The sequence below is a fragment of the Phoenix dactylifera genome, chromosome 16 (genome assembly GCF_009389715.1).
Source record: "Phoenix dactylifera cultivar Barhee BC4 chromosome 16, palm_55x_up_171113_PBpolish2nd_filt_p, whole genome shotgun sequence".
In the NCBI taxonomy this organism is placed as follows: domain Eukaryota; kingdom Viridiplantae; phylum Streptophyta; class Magnoliopsida; order Arecales; family Arecaceae; genus Phoenix; species Phoenix dactylifera.
Window position 1 is genome coordinate 514,642 of NC_052407.1, and position 21,117 is coordinate 535,758.

Here is a 21,117-nt window from a genome sequence, read left to right on the forward strand (position 1 = left end):
ATCAGATCCTGATGATCGGCAGGCCACATAAGTCAAGATGGCATCAGCATCTGCCAGCCATTCGTTTTTGCCCCTGAGCAGGCAGTTCTGTTTTGATGTTCCCTTGCAGAACACTAAACACTAAACGAGCTTATGAATTCACTAATGGTAACAAACCAACCTGAAAAATAAAGGACCAACCACATCCACTAAAAATGACAAACTATAATGAAGCCTTACAAATCCCTAATGATAAGTAGCAGAGCACAGGTTATAACTGTTTCCATTACTAAAGCAGGCCATATGCAGCAAATTTTGTACTGATCCAAGAATATAATCTTTTTTTGGAATCAATCCATGGAAGGAGCAGAGCAAATACTGCACTGGTTCATTGTCAACAACTTATAAGACAGAAAAATATGTAAAATAAAATTCCACGAATAACCACCACAAATGCTACAATAAAATCTCATTATACATCTCAGTCACCACGAGAGCTCAATTCAACAGAAGGTAGGCTGATACCTCACGTCGCATGCCAGGTCATTCAAAATTTAATTATGCTTTCTTGCAGGAGGTGCACAACGGATGATGAAGCTTCAGGCTTATCAATAAAGAAAATTCAGGTTGAAAAGAAGCTTCAGAAAATGAAGAGCAATACGTCCAGCATTCATCAAAACCAACTTACGTCTGAAAATTGAAAAGCTTATTGTCCAAGGGCCCATATAGAAGCAAAGGAAACGTTCAATTTGTTCACGGATCCCCGCAGTCACTAGATTTACTATACTCATAGTGGCTTCCCTTACAACAGTTCCTCCGTGTAATTGATAGCCAGATCCCAATAGTGCGGAACCCCAGCATCTGCAAACACTTTCCTGGCAGCAGCCTCACTTCTGCACCGGTGAACAAGAAATCTATTGAAGCTAGGTTTTGCGATGCTGCCCTGCCACACCAAAACACAACTATTGGTAGGGGCATCTGAGTCCTCAGTTTCATCCTCATTGGCGACAGCAGCTGACCAGTTTATCCGTTTGAGCATCAGCTTCCCATATCTTTTTATTGGTTTTCTACCCCCTTCCACAACCACAACACAGACACTATCCGATATCACGGCACATCCAGTCAGTCGGTTTTCTTGGGCATTCACATCAACTTTGAAGCGTGTTTGTGGGTGTGAAAGGTCTTTAATCTTGTAGACAGAAACAAGAGTCTCAAGTGTGCTCGGATCATCAAAGAGCTTCCTCTCCTTTTTCTCACGACGTTCTGCAGGAGTGAGCTTGCGAGCAATGTTTCTATCGACATGAGCTTGCTCCCGCTCAGCAGCAGCACTACGAATTTCCATTTCAAGCTTTGTGGGGTCTTGAGTTGCTTCAGTGCCTAGGACCTTCATTAGATTGCTCATCTTGATCTTGGGCTTGGGAGGCTCTATCAGGCCCTGCCTGATCATTTCTTGCCTGTCTCTTTCCTTCGCAAGGCGCCTCTGTGTCCTTAATTTCTTCTGCTCCTTCTTTGTAAGCTTCAGAGGCTGTGGCGGTGGTGGGGCAGGCTCTACTGGGGGCTCAATCGGAAGCGGGTGCTCTATATATATCGTGATCCTGTCCATGTTCAGTTTCACATTGGCGACATCATCATAGGAACCTGAAGGTAAAATCGGCTTGTCCCTGATTTCAAATACAGAAATAAGATAAATGTTTGAAGACTATGAATCAATTATGAATAATAGCATTCAATAGTCACTTACCACCACTCTATTTCAGGGATCTCTTCCTCCTTCTTCTCTTTAGTAACTCTCACCCCTACTGCTATCAAATTTGGGTTACTGTCAGGCTCAGCCTTAGCCTTTGCAAGCTGTGACTGCTTCATCTTCAATTCCTTTGCTTGCGCTTCTCCAAATTGACTCTGCAAAGAAAGATATTGGTTTAATGAAAATCAGCATGAGAAGGAAGTTATCATGCAAACAGAGAATCATGTAGCACAAATGAGACCTTAAATTTTATCATCTCCGCCTGTTTTGACCATTTGCCTTCTTCTACAAACTGAAATGTCATCCTTTTGGGTCTCAAGAGCTTTGTTTTGTTAATACCCATCCTCTCATCAAAAAAAGAATTTGATTGTGCGCTAGCATCTAAATCTGGTTTGAAAATTTGAAATGCTTCTTTCTTCTGTTTGTTGATATTGACCTGTAACACAAAAACAAATAATAAATGATCAACAACAGGGAAGCACCTATCAGAAAAAAGAAAGAGAAGTCACTACAATCACCTTCAGAGTACTGAGATTTGTCAACTTGGGCATATTAATGACATTCCCATGTTCATCAATTTCTCTACCCTGGGCATCTAAGCGCAGAACAGGAGCCTTGGCAGGTCTCTGAGGTGCAGCCACATCAGTTGATGACGATCCAGGAAACATATTTATGAGAGGTGCAAACTCCGGGTCCTGGCGAAATCCCATCTTAGCAGCAAGCTCTTGTGCTCGCTTTACAGCCTCGATATTAGGTGTTGTGAGGCCAGGAAGAATGTCAATGCCACCTGCAGCAGACGGCTTTTCAGACGGCGTTACCCCAACAGGTAATCTTGGCATTGCCTGAACAGGGGCTGCAGAGGCAGAAGTCAAAGATGCAGAAGAGCCAGCTTGTGCTCCTAAACCTGATGGAGGAGCCTTAGGTCCATCCTTGTTAGATACTACCTTGGTGTTCTCAGTGCTCGTACTAGCAGCTTTATTTAGCTGTGGAGCAAAAAAGAGGAAGATTTAGATCAACTGCAATACATACGTACATAGCCAAACCTAAGAGACAATTGCCTAGACTAGAATTACCATAGGAATCTTCTTCAGCTTTTCCGCTAGTTCCTTCTGCATTTGTAAAGCCTTTTTAGCTTTCGCTAAAGCATCAAGAGACAGGCTGCCATTTTTGCCAGAGACTGAAGTTGCTGTCCCATCTGTACTGGATTTTCCAGGAACCTCATCAGATCTAATACTAACTCCCTCATTTTCATTGGTGGTAGTAATTGAAGATACCTTGGTAGGAAGGGGATGAGTAGCAGCAGTGCTAATAGAAACCTTTGATGCCACAGTGAGGGGTTCCCGAGCAACAACCTGTAGAAACCATAAGGATGTGCAGCAGTTAATAAATAAAAATTTTTCGAGCCATGAATATGTTGTTAATCACTATCACATTATACATTTGGAACGACATAGCAGCGCAAACGGAAAATCCATGGTAGCCAATTTCATAACAAGATTATCTCTTCTTTTTTTTTTTTGAGGAAAAGTCATCACAGGAATATCAAGCAATCCATCTGGAAGCATCATAAAAACTGGACATTGGAATACTTTGACAAATCCTTCTGAAAGCTCAAGCACTGAACATAAAGTCAACCGCAGATAGATGAAATAAAGCTTGATAGTCAGAGTTAGAGTATTATTTGAAAGCATCTTGTGAATATATTTATTAGATTTCAGATATGCTTAGAAGTTTACTGCTACAGTTCATTGACATTTCAGACAAACAGAATGACCAATCAATATACACTCATTATATAAAACCCAAGAACAGGTAATAATGGCAAATTATAACTTAAAGCAGAATGAAATGGAGTGACATCAATACCAGTCAGACCCAAGTGATTACAACAATATCTGATGGTGGTTATAACCTACCAAATAATGACATCCCTAGCTTATGCTTTTTTTGCCATCAGAATCATTTTTAGCTGAATTACTTGGTCCTAAGATGCACATGACTGTATCAAGGGAAAGGATATTTGATCCATGCAATTAAATCAAGTGGAAAGAGCATTGATGAATTGCCATGATACCATCAAATGATAAATGTTTAGGATTATTTTTTGTTCTTGCTCTCAGATTTTCCCCCCCAAATGAACTATTTGGCACATGCAAGACACATGTAAGTCATATGGCTAATTTAGAAATCATGGTGCCCGATGGATGGATGGGGACGCATCAACCAAACAAATACCTGGAGTTAAATGTTTAGCCATCAGATTTTTTTCTTTTCTTGTTACAATAAAATCCTGCTTTTGGCATATCCTGACAATGTCAAATAAAGAGTGAAGGAACCATTATACGTTTATTTGCTATAAACAAAATTTATTTATGAGACCACAGGCCATGGTGGCATCGTAGCTTTATCTCAACACCTCGAGCACTATTTTTGTGAAGGTGCACACTTACGGATACCTGTGAGAGAACTTCCCTTTTCCTTCGAATTTCTTAGAACTATATATTAGGTTTTATAATTATATGTTGTCATCAAACTTACAAGCAAGCAAATATACCCCATTTAATACCTAAATACCCAAGTGACATCAGAAGAAGAGAAACACAAGTTAGCAAGTTTTGTTGGTTCCATAGAGAAGTAGTTAGGAGGAAATTAAAACAAGTTCAGCTCTCGGGGGAAAATTTTTCGCCACAAAAAAGAGAAAAATAAAGATCAAACTTTAAAATTTAATAACAAACAGGTGGCAAGTAGGAAGAATGGGAAGCAAGTCCCAGAAGAAAATCAATAGGAAATGAATAAGAGAAAAGAAAGCGACACAAGAAGCAGAGAAAACAAGGAACAAGTGGCAAAAGTAATAATGACAAGTTGGAATTAGAGAGATAATTGTTATACCAACAAGACATTATCTAATCAGCTTAACATAAGGTCCTACCACCTTCATAAGAGAAGTGAATTAACCATCCACATCATTGAAAACTAGTAAAGGGAGGCACAGTGCACAATGATCCCTCCATTGCAGAGTTTGGTGAGGATAAGATGTATGCAGCCTTGCCCTATGCGTGGGGATGCAGTTTCCATGTTTCAAACCCGGAAACGCTAGGTCATAATGGAACAACCTTATGTTATCCCAAAGGGCTCACCCTCTGTCATTGAAAACTAGTCATTGCCCAAGTTGTGCAGTCACCTCTAGTTAGAATACAGTTTGCAACTTTGATCCTAAATTTTCAACTCATGATATAAAATGCTAACAAAATAAAAATTGAAAAATTGAAAAAAGATTTAGGTGCATATTTTTAAGTTTCGACATTGTAAAGAAAGCTAAATAATTGGCAAGAGTGAATTGTTATACACAGACACAAGACCAATATACGGACATACATACATACACACACATATACATATATAAAGAAAAGAGAAAAATCAGGGCAACTTCACTGAAGTGTCCACACACCCTAAAATCAATCTCATTTAGCAGTTAAGATGGTCGACTTCATGTCAATATGTAACAACTAACGCACAGAATTTTCAGACAAAACCTTCAAAAACTTAATTCAAGTTTTCATTTCTGAATGTCAAAAGGTATAAGTCCTACAATTCAAATTGACAGGAAGAAAAATCCTTCAATTCAAATTGAAAGGAAGAAAACAACTTCTTTCCTACTACTATTAGAAACAATACCTGTCCTCCAAATATACACCACAAAAAGAAATTGAATCTACAACTAGAAAATTCAAACCAAGAAATTCTTAAAATTCCACAAAGAACCCAACATCTCAATCAAGACTAACAGAAAACCTTGATATAAAAAGACCTTATTATTCAAAAAACTCAACTTTTTTCAAATACTTCATCTTCTTTAACATTTTATATATCTGGATTCACAAGATATAAACTTCTAAAGGTTTATGTCTAAAACCACTAATAGAAAGAGTTATGGTTAGGAGCCAATCTCCTAATACAGCATAAGCACTCCAATAGTATATAAAGCAACACCGTGAAAGTTCACATAAACAACCAACAACCAAAATGTACTACTTCGATGCACCAATAATTTCTTACAAGAAATCTTGGCAAGTTAAATAAAAAAAAGTTCATTAACATTGTTCAATACCCAAATAAGGGCTCAGAACACCTACTTCAGTAAAGAAAATAGTGTGCAAAATGTTCAGACCAGCATGACCCACTATGACTGACATGCAAACTTCAATGCCAAATTGTCATGGACAGAAAATTTAAATCTCATAAGGAAAGATGGAAAAGATGCAGCTTTAATGATTCCATAAACAATAAAAAACATTACCACACATTTTGGAGTACAAAAATCATAAGTCAAAATTTTAAAGGCAAAGAAAATATATTAATAGAGACATGTTCGCGACATTGATGATCCTTTTTGACAGCAAATCCAGATGGAATGGAGAAAATGACTTGATTTAAAGAAAAGACGATTATCAAGCATTCACAGATCCTTTTACAGCTCAATGGTGGAACGCAATGCCTAATTGAGTTTTGAAAAGAATCCTCGAGTGCATAAGAATCCTCAGAAGATCTGATAGTTTCTTAACAATGATAATAAAGAGGATAAATCTTTCCATGAAGAATATTGCTACAAAAAAACTTGTAATGGAGAAGGGATTTGGCCATATTTCATACCTGTGGCTGCAAGCTTAGCACCTTACGTTGTTTAGTCTGATGGAGGGTTCGAATTTACACTAACTTCCTGATTCAAACCATGAGATGTTTGGACAACTTCAGATTTAATGTTTCATGTACTTTTCGAGGATAGTGCAAATTTTGGACTTTGGACTTCAGTTGCCCCTTTTGTTTGATCCCAAGAGGTCTCTTGGGTTGTCTTCTCATTAATATGGCTATAACTTAGTAGTAGGAATCTTCTACTTGGCGTAATGCACCCACTTTGGAATCTTCACAAAATTTCAAAATTACACTTGCATTCTAAAAACCTCCTTGCTTTCAAGTATTTAAATTATCCACTTCCCCACGTCAACCTAACCTTGAGGTTAGTCTTCCCTTTCATGACTAGTTTTGTGAAAGCTTTAGCATACAACCACTCACTTTATATATTAATTACATCTTAGCGATCCTAAACATAGTTGTAGAATGATGTCTCCCTTATCTAGGAAAATTCCTAATGGCCTTGTCAATTTAGTTCCTTCATGGAAACTAATAGGCAAGAAAGTAAGGGTGAATGTGAAAAGTTTGAACCCAACAATGACAGCATCTAGGAGAATGAACAAGTCACTAGTACAAGCTCTCCAAAGGACCAAACAATGAGAGGCATGCAAATCAATGAGAAAGATGGGCTACAAAAGTGGTTGCTTGTAGCAATCAACAAAATTAGGAAAATCTTGTCCGCTAGTTTTTAAAGGTCATTCCCAACAAAAATATTTGTGAAAATTTCATTCTGAACAAAAAAAAAGACTTCCGACCCTATTGGAAAATTTTTGGGATAAGGGAGGTTTTAATCTGCAAAAATGTAAAAGAAGGGTGCTAAGATACAGCTAATCCATAAGAAATAATGTAGAGAGGACGACTTGAGAGTGAGAGGAATAGAAATATAGATATGAGAAAGATTTTCTTAATGCTCCAAACTTCCTTAAAAGAGATCTTCTCGGAAAGAATCTATTTCGATCATCTTCCTAAGCACAAAATCCAGCCTTGAGCTGTGAGTGGATGTTTGAGGACACGATTGCCCCAAGATTTCCAAAACCCTATTAGATCAACTATGCGTGCAAGTCTTCCCTGTCTAATTAACCAAAAACTATCATCTAACAACCTTAATATCTTCTTCATGTTTACGAGAGAAAAAGAAAGAAAAAACTAAATCTGAAAGTGGAACACAATCGCCAATCAAAATGACTGCAATAAATTGCATTTCTTACATGCAGGCCTGCAACATATGCAATTCAAAGACGGTCATTCATGATCAAGTTGTGAAAAACCACAACAGTGAAACAATTTTTGATGTGGAATGAGTTTGAAAAATCTTCACAGTTATTACTGCAACATCCCCTCATGGTAGTTTTCGTAACAAGGCAATATGACTGAATGCTTGATAGAAGGTAAGAAGAAATTTTTCAAAGGCCAAACATGATCTGACATTAGTAGAACTAAATGAGGTTGTATATAGAAAGTCTATGATACTGAGTAAGTAGTTGAATGGTTATTTTGGTTATGTAGGATCTGTGAATTATAGTATGCACAGTTGATGAGAACATATCTATTATATTTAGAGAGATAAAACTTTCATATTCCGTATTTTCTTCCCAATAAAAAATTTACAGGGATCATATTATTTTAGCTTCGCGTACCACTTTTCTCCTGGTTACCCTTTTGGCACTACTGATCAACTTGATGAGGCCATTGGTAGAAAGGCATTTTTTTTATTTCTTCTCTTCCGCATTGTTGATTTTTTCAATTAATGGTGTTGCTTTTTACAATTAAATGTGTGTGCAAAGTATGATGATAAAAGAAAGATGAATAAAAGACAATATGATTTAAATAACCATTACAAGTCATAAATAACAATATGATTAGGAAACAACTGGCCACATGGTGGTCTTTTTGATGTAATGTGTGACAGTCCCATATCAAACTAATTCAACTCAGAAAGCTTTTCCGCTAATATGATATTCATATTCATGTACTATGACATGTAGAAACCATAGTTGCAAATAGAAACAACAAGAGAGAGAGCATAATAGCTGATACTCACATTAGTTGTAGAACCACTCTCCTCCATGGCCATGTTGCTCTGATCACCATTAATCATATGCTCGTTGACTGATTTATGTTTGGAATTGACGGACAAAACTGATGATTTTGCCTCATCTGCAGTCCCCAAATCCTCTTTCTTGGCCCTATCCTTAAATCTTCGTTCCTCTCTCACTTCTTTCCTATCAACTGTCTTAGCTTCATCTTCATCTCTCTTGTCCCCTGCCTTGCCACTATCGCTAACCCTCCTCACTTCCTTCCTCTGTTTCTTGATTTCCACATCGCTCATGACCTCTTCCTTCACCATATTCTCCTCCCTATCTTCTTCCATTGCCCTCAATCCATCTTCCTTTCTTCTATTCTTCGAAACCCTCTCTTCTTTCCTCTCTTCTTTGTAGACACCATTCAGATCGCTCGAATCCTCTGCAGCTCGGTCCTCAAAACGCCGCCTTGCCTTCTTCTCCTCTGCCCCCTCATCAGAAACCCTAACCCGCTTGCCATTCTTGTCCAATTGCCCCTCATCTCCTCCGTGCTCCTTCCTCTTCCTCGAGGAAGACGAATGGTGGCGCCTCTCCACAGACTGCTCGCGGGAAACCCCATCCCGCTCGACCGAATCCCTAGCCCCACTCGTCGACCGCTCACGCCTCCGCTCCATATCGGAGGGGGAATCCTCCCGGAAGCGGTGGCGGCGGTCATCGTCGCGGTGCCGCTCGTCCCGCCTCGGCTCGAGATCGCGGGCGGAATCGTCCCGGGAGCGGTGGCGCTCGTCCCGGGAGCGGTGGCGCTTCTCCTCGCCGTGGTGGCGCCGGTGCTTGTGATCCCGGTCGCGATCGTGGTGGTGGTGATCCTTGCTGGAATCTCGATCCCTCTCGCGGTCGTCTCGGGATTTCCGGCTGGATCGGTCCTTCTCCATAAGGTAGGATTTGTCGTCGACAGCACTCCCTTCTCGTCCGAGGGTTTCGAGGAGGGTTCGGAAGAAAGTGCCGCAGAGCCCTCAACTTATAAGTAGGGAGGGGATGAGATGGGGCGAGCCCTTGGAGCAGCTGGGCTTCTCGAATTTTGTTTTTATATTTTATAAAATCAAAATATCAAAGATATATATATATATATATATACAACACATATCTGACGTTGGCGTTTTTTTTTTTTCCTCCGCTGGATGGATCATATAGAATGAATGCATTTAATAAAATCAAAAAAAATAAAATAACTAAGAGCGACCGGAACACAATTCATCCCCGATTCATAGGATACTATCAAAATGACTGACTATATAAATTAGCATTTTTGTTCTATCAATTACTCCTATAAATAAAACATACAATTATTAATCTAAATATTACTATACGCCTCAACGGTGGTATCTGTACCTAAGCATCCACGCTTAAACTGCTGCACTTATCTGTGACTCCCTCCAAACATAAATATGCCTCTCTCTTTTTTTGTTGCTTTGAAGCAGTTTAAGGATTTGGTTTTACAGATATATACCCTCTCTTTCAATAATAACGAATTTTACTACCAATATTTTCTTTTACATAATTAAAAGTAGTTATTTTTTGTTCTATATTCTATCTGTACGTTTTTTTTAAAAAAAAGGGAAAAGAAAAGATATAGAATGTCTATCATTTAATTATATTTTTATTTTAAAAAAACGAAAAAAATCCTATCATACATAGGTTACATTATTTCTAATAATTAGGATTCGAGATTCATCATCCATGAATCCAACATATATGGCTAGTGCAATTGTTAAATAAATTTCCTACCATCAAACAGGAACTACCAACCTAATCAACAAATAGTTTATAGATTTTTCTAAAATAATGTACTGAAACAACAAGCCATCTTGCACTGCATTAGTGCAATGTTAGCATGGCAGTCTACGTCCCTTCCAGTAAATACAGTAGTATTAGCATGCAAGCCAAGTAATAATTGTAGAAGAAAGCGTTGATCCATGCGACCAAAGCTTCGGCCAGCAGTGGGGTTGAAGAAAATTATCTCTATTAGTTAAACGTGGAGGCGTTATAATACTTCATTCCTTATTTTGCAACTAAGCAAAGTATTTTGCGACTGAACTCTGCCTTTATGGAGATCCAATACAACAAATAGCGAGAGATGCGGATTCTACTGCTGCACTCTACCTCCAAGAAAGAAAGAAAGCAGCCAATAGGATCAGAGCTGCCGACGGAATAGCGCCTTCTCATGAATAAATCGCAGGACTGGGAGGGGTTGGTGGAAAAACTCAGGAATTGCTGCAAAAAAGGCCCTTGGCTACTCTCATATCAGTTGACTTCAAATTGAGAAACAACTTATAAAGTGCTGGCCTATCCACTGAAGCTCTTACTTTAGCAAGATTGGAGTTCTTCAAGGGACAAAGATTGTATCTTTCGGACAAAAGAATGATTCACCTTCCTTCGCATAAATCTACTATTGGATTGTGCAATGATTGCTTTGAAATCCATGCGCACGGATGAAGAAAGAAATTTGGAATGGTTTGAGATCTGTGCAGAGCATGAACTGACGATTGTCACCGTGAAAGTATAAAGATACAAGCCAAACCCTTCTTCAAGTACCAAAAAAAAAATAAAATAAAATAGAACCTAGAAATGAATGCAAACATATGAATTAGGTGCCTATTTTCAGACATGCATGCCATAATCCACAGAATTGCCACTTAATATGAATTAGAACAACGGTCTCAAAGTGGTTTGACTACAAATTGATAATAACTTCCAGCCCTGGACTATGGACAGAAGCTATTACTTTTGCAATACTGGCATTCGATGAGTACTTACAAAAAAAAAAAGACTCTTTCATCAATCTAATATCTGAAACCCACTGAAATTCTGAGCTTCAAGTTTTATTTATGGCTTGAGGTCAGTTCCATAAACATTAGATTCTCACAGTTCTGAAAGATAGGGAAAAAACCAATAGGTGCAGATAAAGCACATCGTCATGCAATGATCAGTAGAGAAAAGGCTCGTGACACGATGCACATAAAACATGCACAGCGATGTATGCGTGCTCTCACACAAGGTGCTGCACTTTCCTATATCATCATTCATTCGGTCAAGCGGTGTCAAGCGGTCCCTATAAAAATTTAACCAAGAAAAGCCCAAAGTTTCTATTATTTGAATAGTACATTGTTATACTTCTTACATTTCGGTCTTCAGGTCTTCCTCCATGTCTTGCCTCAGACCTGCCGGTATACCCTCCGCCACTCTGAACATGGTTACCCAGAAAAGAAGATCAGCTGCAATTCTCATCACACTTGAGTTTTCAAAACATAGCGATAGTTTATACTCACATATCAGCAGTGTTTACAACTGAGTCATGATTGTTTGATGTGTCAACAAGTGTTTTGTGGTCGGTTCCGAATTCTGAATCCACAGCTTCACCCTGTAGGGAAAATATATACAAACAGCAGTACACTTAGACATCTATGTTAAGCATCTTCTTGTTTTTGTCGTAGTCGTCCTAAGAAAACCATACATGTTCATTTGGATTGGCAGGGCTCCGAATACTCATTTTCACCTTAGCGGGGCTCCTCAAAGTACCCTGAGGATTAAAAAAATCATGCATTACTTGACATATAACTAAAAGAGCTTACTTCACAAAATCCAATGATGATTTTTTAGCAGATCAACAATTTGACAACAGAAGATCAAGCCATAAGGCTGTACTGAAGTGCAGGTGTAAGTAGGTGACATCAACAATGCAAGCATATACTATGAGGACTCGTGCAGGCGTGTGTTTATTCACACATCGGTTATTCGCTGGATAAATTTTGGATACTTATATAGGATCAAGAAACCCAAATAATATCTTTCGATTAGCCATTTTGGGTGAGGTTCCGGATTGTAACAAATGGTATCAGAGCGGATCCAGCCTATAACCTATGTGGACTAGGGGACACTGCAGCACGGATCCATTAGGGCTAACCACGGGCCGATCGTGGTATTTGTGATTAGATTTAAATGAATTTGAACCTTTAGCCTGACAAGGAAATTAGGGCTTGAACGGGAGGAGTATGTGAGGACTCGTGCGAGGTGTGTTTAATCCCACATCGATTATTCACTGAGTAGATCTTGAGTACTTATACAGGATCAAGAAACCCCAATAATATCTTCCGGTTAGCCATTTTTTGTAAGGTCCTGGATTGTTACATATACACATGCTCATGCAGATAACCCTCCCTGCCCCCCTCCATGGACAATGAGGTTTGACCTCACACATACAAAACTGCAAATTTTCTAGCCAATTATCTGAGCTTTGAGCTCAAACACAGAATATGAATATAAAATTATGGACTTGTATAGATGACACGGGCACCTTACCTGAACCCTACTGCAAGATATATCAGGGGACCGCCTTTGCTAACATGTGGGTATGAGAGGAGAAGACAAGAGCTCTCCACCTCCTACCCACCTTTGAAATTAGGAGAGGAAAGAATAAGATTTCCCCCCCTGAGGGGGGTGTGTGTGTGTGTGTGTGTGTCTGTGTGGAATTTGTGGTTTTCCCTTAATCTGTCACAATGAAATTCCATGCTTTCACTGATTGACCATTGCCTATCGAATACTCATTACATCGAATAACTCATGTGCAACAGTGCACCTAAACAACAGAATTTCCAATAATTATTTTTTTTATTCTTTTATTAAATCACAGCGATCCATCAAATACTCATCCGTATGGATTCAGTGATGTCATTACTTTTGGCTTAGTCCTAAAATGTCTATATATGCCTCGGTATATATGTGTTGATATACACACATATATGCACATATTACGTATACACATATATGTGTGTGCATGGATATGCTTTTATGATCACAAATCCCACCCAATGTGTATTATATGCCTCCTGGCAGATTGCATTGTATCATCATTGTATAGGCATATCAAATACATGTTCTCTTCTACTAGTGAGTTTCTAATAGTTGCTACATCATGCAGCTTAGATTAAACATTTTTGACAACTTTATATTTTTAAAAACATTTTCTCTAAGTGCATGTACCAAAAAAACACCAGCCAATTGGGAATAGTAAGTTCCCAAAAATAAATAAATAGTCGACTCATGGTTCCTGTCGGACAAGTTTGAAAAGTACTTACCAATAAATCATGCAAAGATGATATCAGTAAAGGTAGAAAGTGGTACAGACCTTGTTTGCCCACATTAGTCCACAAGCATTGCAAAGAGATCTAGGACCAGCCGGTCCACGACGCATTGCTGGTGTCATCTTTTCACTAATGCCACAATTCTGACACCTGTGGCAGCACATAAAGAATAGAAAACAATTAACAGATGGGGGAGACATGCAGGGAAGGAATGAGGGAAGCAATAAGTTTCTATAACTGAGAGTTACAATATCTGCCAAACTGTAAGTATGGCACGAGACTCACTTTGATTCTCGAGGAGGCTCATCTTGGGTTGAGCTCCGAGCAGGATCAACACTTGATGAAGCAGATGCCCCTTCCTGGGGATTTGCCTTCCCAGCAAATTGCCCTTTCCGACGCTGCATTCTGCCAAAGCCATTTATATGATTGGAGCATGAACTTGAATTCACCATGACTAGAACAAAGATGTAAGAACTAAACAATAGAGACAAAAGAAATTTCCAAAACAAGAGAAAGACCCTCAGTCATTAGAAAAATTGGTCTGTGTTCATGATTCCATAAATTATGACTGAATCATTGCATTTCAATAAAAATCAATCACATTTTCGGAGGACCAATTTTAAAAAGCTGTTGATGATCACCAATACAATGGAAAAGCGTTCGGGCGTGAAAACTATAGTCAAAAGAGAAAAAAAATAAAGAGCAAAAAATGAACGTTCCAAATTGGCATCAAAAGCAACTATAGTCAAATCAAAAGGCAACAAATAAAAATAACTCAATTTTTGTTTCTTATTTTCCATCTTTCTCCTCTTTTAGCTTGGTCAACTTCCCTTTTTTGTTGGATAAAACTATGAACTTATGTAAATTTCAAATTTTCAGCAATGTTACAATACCCATCACGAACAAATTCTAACATGTCTGGTAATTTGTAAGTTATAGCATTGCACACCTCCATACAAAAATCTAACAGCAAACTCAGCTTGGTTTTTAAAATCTCTTTGCACCCATGGTCACTGAAAAATAATAAGTAAACAATATCCCTTTAATTATAATATAATATTTGCCAGATTTAAAAATGTTCATAAAGAAAAAAGATGATCGATCTAAGATTTCTTTGAAATACAAAACAAAGAATCCCCTTTGTTTGCAATGCTAACGGGCAATAACCTTATCCCACATAATTGCAGGCCAAGAGCCAGTTCAACTGCATGAACTCCTTTCCTAGATTGTGGACTGTGGTTATAGCAACAGACTCAGTATGTCTAAATAGCCAAGAACAACCACATTTGCCACCTTGCATTATAACAAATATAAAAATGAACTGCCACTACACTAGTTGCCACCTTCGTATAAACTGCAAACACCAACATCATATAATATCAACTTATATTGCTTAATGGTTTTTTTTCCCACAATACCAGCCAAACCAGATCCACAAAGCTATACACTATTCACCAAAGGCAGTGGCAGTTTCTCCTATTCAATTATCAAAATATAGCCACATAAGGTGTGCTGTATTGTGGACTTGATTCAAGATGGAGATGCTCGACCTTATGGTTATTCGATCCTGGACCCTATAACAACAAGCTCTATAATCGAAGGCCTCAAATGGTGGGTAAACATGGCCAAACATCATTAAGACTGAAGAGAGAGAGTGATGGGTGCATAAGATATTGTGTTGAAAAAAGCTTGAGGGCTAAGCATGCACCCTTCACTACCACAAGCCTCCTGGGTGGTCTCTGGAGCTCTTTTAAGTCTTGATGAAGGAAAGATGTAAGGTGACATTTGACTCATAAGTGTCCAATGAGCTTAACTTTCGGGAATGAGTCAATATTAGTCCATGCTACGGTCTAGCGCACATCAGTCCCAAAGATAGCATCATTATAGTCAGCACAAGTTGAATTTTCAAATTCAAATTATTTCTAAGATGTCCGACATCGAGTTAGCTTTCTAACGCATCTTGAATCACCTCAATTAGAGCTTGGATAAGGAAGTTATGGCCATTTTATTGATGGCCTATCATGCTGATACGTTGTTGATGAAGTTCAACTTAATTACAAAAATAGCATTTCTTAGTCATGCCAAATTAAGGATGATTTTTCTAGATTTTTGGTCAAATTTTCTTGCTTTTCTCTTCCACAAAAACTCGTTAATTAATTTATAGGTCCAACAAGACCTAGAAAACCATTTTTTATTATCTTTTTATTTTTTTCAAAAATCTATATTCATATGGAGGTTGTGAATTTTATGGAATCCATCCCTAGAAATATCCCTCCTATGTCTCAGCTTTGATCATTGAATAATTAGGAAAGTTATGTTCTTCCAAGTGCACTATATTATTCTCTTTCAGCATGGTAAATTCTATGAACCTGGTGGATTCTGAGAATTGGCGACGCAGCTAGTTGGTGGAGTCCTTAGTTGAGGGTATCTCGAAACTGTCGGTTGATGGAGTCCTTGGCAACAATGAGGACCCCTTGGTAGCAAAGGAAGAAGCAACTAGTTATCCCTTCTCCTATTTCTTAGCCTTTAAGCTTTTAAGATTTTAGCTTTAATTGTTTTTTTTATTGCATAGCTTATTTTAATCTTTTGCCGGGTAACTCCGAAGTTTGCACTAAGCCCCCCAATCTATGTCGAGACCTTTTGCCTATCCAATTGAACAAGGTAATAATAATTTAAATTAGGCCCAAAGTTAAGATTCTACTTATGAGGATAGAGGAGGTACTAAGTAAAAGATTTTTTAAGTAGCTACCGACAACCTTCCGTGTGCCCACCCTCACCCCCCATGCCACTCTAATTAAAATGCAAGCACATAAAGACACAAATAGGGCTGCAAATAGGTTGGGTTGGACCGGGGCATGCTTGATCCCGACCCGACCAAGTTTCATCTACGAGCCTTGACATTGGACAAGGACCCAATCTAGTAGATGATTAGGTCAAATTGGATCGAGTCCATGGAAAATATTTTAGACCCAATGGATCATTCGGATCGAATCAGGGTCATATATGACCCATCTTCAACTCAAAATATTCGGGTCCAGGTCGGTCCAGTTCAAGTCTGGTTCAAGTCTTGGTCTACATTTGTTTACTAACAAGATTTCACGAAAAAAGAATATTCTTACTTGTAAATCAAACTGAATTTTGAGTACCACAAAGTTGTTTGATAACATAATCAAAACTCCATGAATTAATGTTTATCTAGCTGTTTCAAGTGGTTAATAACCTTAATAGCTGGCCTTTCTTAATGTAGTGAGATTAACTTGAGCCCTTTTCTCATAACAGAGGAAAAGAAGAAATGACTTGGAAAACTTTCTTCATGTTAATTAGAGTCGAGTCAGATCAGGTAATTAATAGGAAGCCCCAAAGTAGATCTATATAGTATATAGATCAAGTCAGGTCAGGTTGGGTCAAAGTTTATGAAATCCAAATCCAAAATATAGAACAAGTCTAATATTTTAACCCGACCCGACCAAACCCCACGAGTCTTCAAGAATGGGTTGGGTCGAATCTAAACAGGTTGGGTTGGGTCGGGTCTAAATGGATCGAAACGGATCTAAACAGATCAATTCAACCCATTTGCAATCTTAGGCACAAATGATAAGGTTTAAGGCCCGAGCCTTTGTAGTTTGAAATGATTATGTAATATCTTGAGATTTTGAAGTTTATTAAGAAACAAAAACAAAAAGGAAAAAATGAAATAAAATAATGGTTTGAGAGAAAAAGAGATATTCAAAGTAAATTTAAGAAACTAGTGATTCTATATGACATTATTCTCAAAATTATTGCTAACTATGCTTTGACTTTTTTAGTTTTACCCATAAAGCTGTTAAGAATTATACTGAAAAGCTATAAAAGGTTGAATGCAGATCTGAACGAGGTGGAAGAAAAACTGATTTGCCCCCACTCTTCCTAACAATAGGTTAAATGACCATTTTGCTGCCACTATATTAATCATTCTTGGGTTAGACATTGATGTTTGGTCAAAAATTATCCCATGTTCCACACATTCCTAGAGAGTCCAAAGTCCGCTTACAGTCCTCATTATTAACTAGTCAAAACCAGTGACATCCTTTACATACCTGAGAGCAACCTCCTTGCGGACATTATACCGGATTTTCTTATCAAAATTTCTTTCTTTGCGCTTTTCCCGGAACCTAATCAGCGAAGCAATCCTTTTTGCAGGAATATTTGTTCGTCGTAGTATATCATCATAACCCTATTGCAGAACGCAATTAAAAAGAATGAACAAAAATAAACAAATTTAGCATTTCAATGATGTAAGTGAATGATGTGGGAATACCCTGTCATCCTGGTGACAGGGTACTGCCATGCCAGCTATACCAGTTGGTACTTCACACCCTCCTAGCAGTAATAACACAGCTTGCACCTGCAGCACAAAAATACCATTAAAAGAGAATTACTTCTGAATAGAGCAGCAGCAAGTGTAGTTAGGGGTCCACAATGACTTGAATGAACAAGTTTTCTGCACTCAGAAGGTATTTGCCATAGAAGGCACCAAGTGTTTGAGTGATAATAGTATCTTAAACAAGTTTTATTGTGTACACTAACACACCCATTCAGTCCATTTTTCTATCATCAACATGAAATCCTTCACCAAAAATTTCAGTAAGCAGGTACAAAAAAGATTCATTCTAGCAGCAATGTAGAAACATGAATGACAAATTGAACTGAAGAAAATGCCTTTCTATTGGTAAGAGAATCAATAGCACCCAACAAAACGCATGCCATTTGCAAACTTGACCAATCAATCAGTTGATTAGGATTCTAATCAGACCGCCTTGTCAACTGAACTGATAATAATTTTCTAGAAATAGTTCTCTTGAGTTGGAGTTCTTGATCAGTTAAGACTATATGCTACAATTTTAATGATTCTCCCAATCATTAAACTGGCCCCGAATTTTGTAGCACTCATAACAACTACTTCTGACTCCATATACCTACATCATACAATCATCTAGAATTCTCTTAAGCAATGCTAACTTTTTGAGCACAGGAATGGTAAAAGATTGTAGCCTCCCACACTTGCATCAGTAACAAAGAGTGCCAGATAAATTAATGTTAATCCAGGACCAACCTTCCAGCATTCTATGTTTTGATAAGAGTTTACATAAAGAGGAAGAAGGCAGCATCTGGTTTTGGAAACTATAATCATATTTACCCGCAAGTTGCATGCTAAAAAGCCAAATTAAAATATAACTCGCAAAATGTCAGATTGATCATCAGCAAAATGTCAGCTAGTGCACCAACATTTCCTTCCATATTATACTTGTCCACATAGATATGACTTTGAAAAAAAGAATAAAACAGCAAGTCCTTTGTATGAATTAGTGACAAGCACATTAGAAAATAAATTAGTGACGTAGCAGTAGCTTGAGTGTTTTTTTTTTAAAAATAAAAGTGATCTCAAAGTAGAGCAGAACAGTCCAAGGAAAAATACACATATACAAATTTATCAGGCTAGAGCAATGGAAAGGGCGATAAAATAAATGTAAAGTAGCACATAACTTTTTGGCATTATAGCCAACACTTGTCCAAGTTTTCCACAAGCAATTGAGAGCACTCCTGTGTAATGCTTGACAAGTTGAGTCATGTAAGTTGTTTGTTAAATCATATAACTAGTCATGCCATTATGACTTTTATTTAAACTTTGAAAATGGGCAGGCTTAGCAAAACTTGGTGCTCAGTAGAAACGTAAAATCTATTGTTTTCTGGTGATACTCCTTTAGTCCCCTAAAAAGCAATGGAAGAAGAATCCAGCATATTAAAAGATATTATTCCTGAAGTTATACTAATTCTTATGGAGCAGGTTTAAGCCGATTTTGCAGGCAAGAAAAGCCTGGCAACATAGAGGCTTGGCCTTTTCCACTAAATCCTGTCAATTACATTGTACATTTTTTTCTACTACGTTCTGTTGAGTATTATACTATTGTAAAATAAGACCGCCAATCAACAGTCGCAGGATTCCATGGAAAGAGAGAGTGTAGTGCCAGCTCTTCAATGGTCACTACAGCATGTGCATGCTCCTGAACTACAGTTCCAAAAAAAAAAAACATCTGTAAATGAACAATGAAGTTGGATCAAATCTTGAATGATAGCAAAAAATCACTTAACAAATCCTAATCAGCATGCAAATGCTTTGATGGTTACAACTGAAGCCTAAAAATCATGAAGATCACTTATCTTGACACTCATCTGAACTGGTGCGTTCTATCAGAAAACAACAACCGCAGCCTTTTAAGAGTTAACAGGACAATGAAACATTTCGGAATCTCCCAGATAGCATGGAGATTAAATTCATGTTGATGAAAATTTTAAAAGCTAAATTGGACTCTTATAGGATTTTCATCATGAGGTAAGGACAAGTGATCGAACTGTGATGGCTTCCAATGGGTTTGCAAATTAAAGAAAATATACTTACTGTTATGACAGATCAGTTTGAACTGTAAGCAGCATCCATTTCTTATCTTTCTCTTAAGAAAAGAAAAAAAAATCAAACAGTTAGCTGGCTTGGATAACAGTCATAAAACACAGTAAAAAAAATGTTTCATTTAGCAGAAGTATATTAATCAAACAGTTCGGAATGAGCATAATAATGCTATAATTGAAAATCAATCATCAATTGGACGGTTTGGACCAAGTAAGCATTGCAACAATCAGTACACGGACCACATCAGCTGTCAGAAGAAGCATGTGCTTTTCCTAAAATTACATAGCATCAAAATCCATCAATTAGAGCAAGCAAACACCCAAAGAACTTTACAAATTCCAATCAAGTTACAAAACGCTGTTTTACTAAGCTCGTAAATAACAGCATCGTAATCGAGCAAAAAGATATCCCCTTTAACCAAATGCGAACAGAAAAATGCAAATCCCTCCAGAGAACGTTGGAAAAGGGACCAAAAAGGTAAAAGAGATCCGACGGAGGGAAAAGCGCGCACCTTTTCGGGCGTGACGGAATCGAAGACATATACCTCGCCCTGGAACAAGAGCGTGAGCTGGTTCGAGGTGGCGCTCATGAGCGGCACGGCCGCGTCGACGGCGTCCGCAAGGTGGTCCTGATCCGGCGCCGGCTCCGCGGCGGTGGTGGCCACTTCCATCATCTCGACCCCGGACCCGCCCTCGATGCCGCCGGCGCCGGCGCTGCCGTCGCCGGACGCGCCGTCGTGACCGTACATCTGGGTATCCGGCGAGCTCGCGACCGACATCCTCGCGATCGGTGGGGGGGGGGGGGGGGGGGGAGGGACACGGCGGCCGGAGGGCGGGGGTGGCGGACGGCGAGGACACCCTAACCCTAGGCGGGAGTCCAGGAGGGCTAGCAGGGGGTGATGGCGTGATGTGGGAATCACAGCCGCTGGATTGCGGTTTGATGATGCGAAACACGGGAAGCGCGTGTGGACTGTCCGCTGCTGGACTTCACGCGGGCACCGGCTGGGCGCTATGATGCGGTGATGAGAGGAGGGCCGTTGGATTAGCGATGGCTGTGAGGACTACATCCAGAGACAAAAACAGGGCTACGGTGATCAGTTGG

General features: G+C 38.7%; 2 protein-coding genes across 7 annotated transcripts; both read right to left on the reverse strand.

The window, feature by feature from the left end:
• Positions 1-232: 232 nt before the first annotated feature.
• Positions 233-9,471, reverse strand: LOC103710186 (protein RDM16-like). Of its 3 annotated transcripts, none has more exons than XM_026805853.2 (7): positions 8,454-8,849; positions 2,998-3,075; positions 2,797-2,923; positions 2,242-2,706; positions 1,965-2,159; positions 1,721-1,878; positions 284-1,640 (listed from the first exon to the last, which is right to left on the reverse strand). In XM_026805853.2, exons 1-7 carry the CDS (start codon positions 8,501-8,503, stop codon positions 782-784), a joined length of 1,932 nt encoding a protein of 643 aa, XP_026661654.2. In that variant the 5' UTR covers positions 8,504-8,849; the 3' UTR covers positions 284-781. The 3 variants fall into 3 exon arrangements, with proteins under 3 accessions (XP_008794049.2, XP_026661654.2, XP_026661655.2); XM_026805854.2 differs by having other exon boundaries at positions 2,797-2,918; positions 8,454-8,533; XM_008795827.3 differs by having other exon boundaries at positions 233-1,640; positions 2,797-3,075; positions 8,454-9,471.
• A 960-nt stretch (positions 9,472-10,431) lies between these two features.
• On the reverse strand, positions 10,432-21,069 carry LOC103710187 (GATA transcription factor 18-like). 4 transcript variants are annotated; one of them, XR_003386273.2, is made up of 10 exons: positions 20,528-21,069; positions 17,869-17,955; positions 17,648-17,784; positions 13,857-13,976; positions 13,616-13,721; positions 11,945-12,010; positions 11,760-11,851; positions 11,612-11,674; positions 10,797-10,953; positions 10,432-10,704 (listed from the first exon to the last, which is right to left on the reverse strand). XR_003386273.2 is itself a non-coding variant. In XM_026805855.2 (9 exons), the coding sequence occupies exons 1-9, from the start codon at positions 20,792-20,794 to the stop codon at positions 10,857-10,859; spliced, it is 1,035 nt and encodes a 344-aa protein (XP_026661656.2). In that variant the 5' UTR covers positions 20,795-21,069; the 3' UTR covers positions 10,432-10,856. The 4 variants fall into 4 exon arrangements, 2 of the variants coding, with proteins under 2 accessions (XP_026661656.2, XP_026661657.2); XR_003386274.2 differs by having other exon boundaries at positions 10,432-10,723; XM_026805855.2 differs by having other exon boundaries at positions 10,432-10,953.
• Between the last annotated feature and the right edge of the window lie 48 nt (positions 21,070-21,117).

What these genes read in the sequence shown, in the direction of transcription:
- LOC103710186 (XM_008795827.3), bottom strand. Translation starts at nt 9,365, where the DNA reads ATGGAGAAGGACCGATCCAGCCGGAAATCCCGAGACGACCGCGAGAGG. An exon ending in AGAGTGGTTCTACAACTAAT is followed by an intron (nt 3,076 to 8,453) that starts GTGAGTATCAGC and finishes TGGTTTCTACAG; the next exon opens with GTTGTTGCTCGGGAACCCCT. An exon ending in CGGAGATGATAAAATTTAAG is followed by an intron (nt 1,879 to 1,964) that starts GTCTCATTTGTG and finishes CTTTCTTTGCAG; the next exon opens with AGTCAATTTGGAGAAGCGCA.
- LOC103710187 (XM_026805855.2), bottom strand. Translation starts at nt 20,794, where the DNA reads ATGTCGGTCGCGAGCTCGCCGGATACCCAGATGTACGGTCACGACGGC. An exon ending in GACTAATGTGGGCAAACAAG is followed by an intron (nt 12,011 to 13,615) that starts GTCTGTACCACT and finishes TTTAATCCTCAG; the next exon opens with GGTACTTTGAGGAGCCCCGC. An exon ending in CTGCCAATCCAAATGAACAT is followed by an intron (nt 11,852 to 11,944) that starts GTATGGTTTTCT and finishes TTTTCCCTACAG; the next exon opens with GGTGAAGCTGTGGATTCAGA.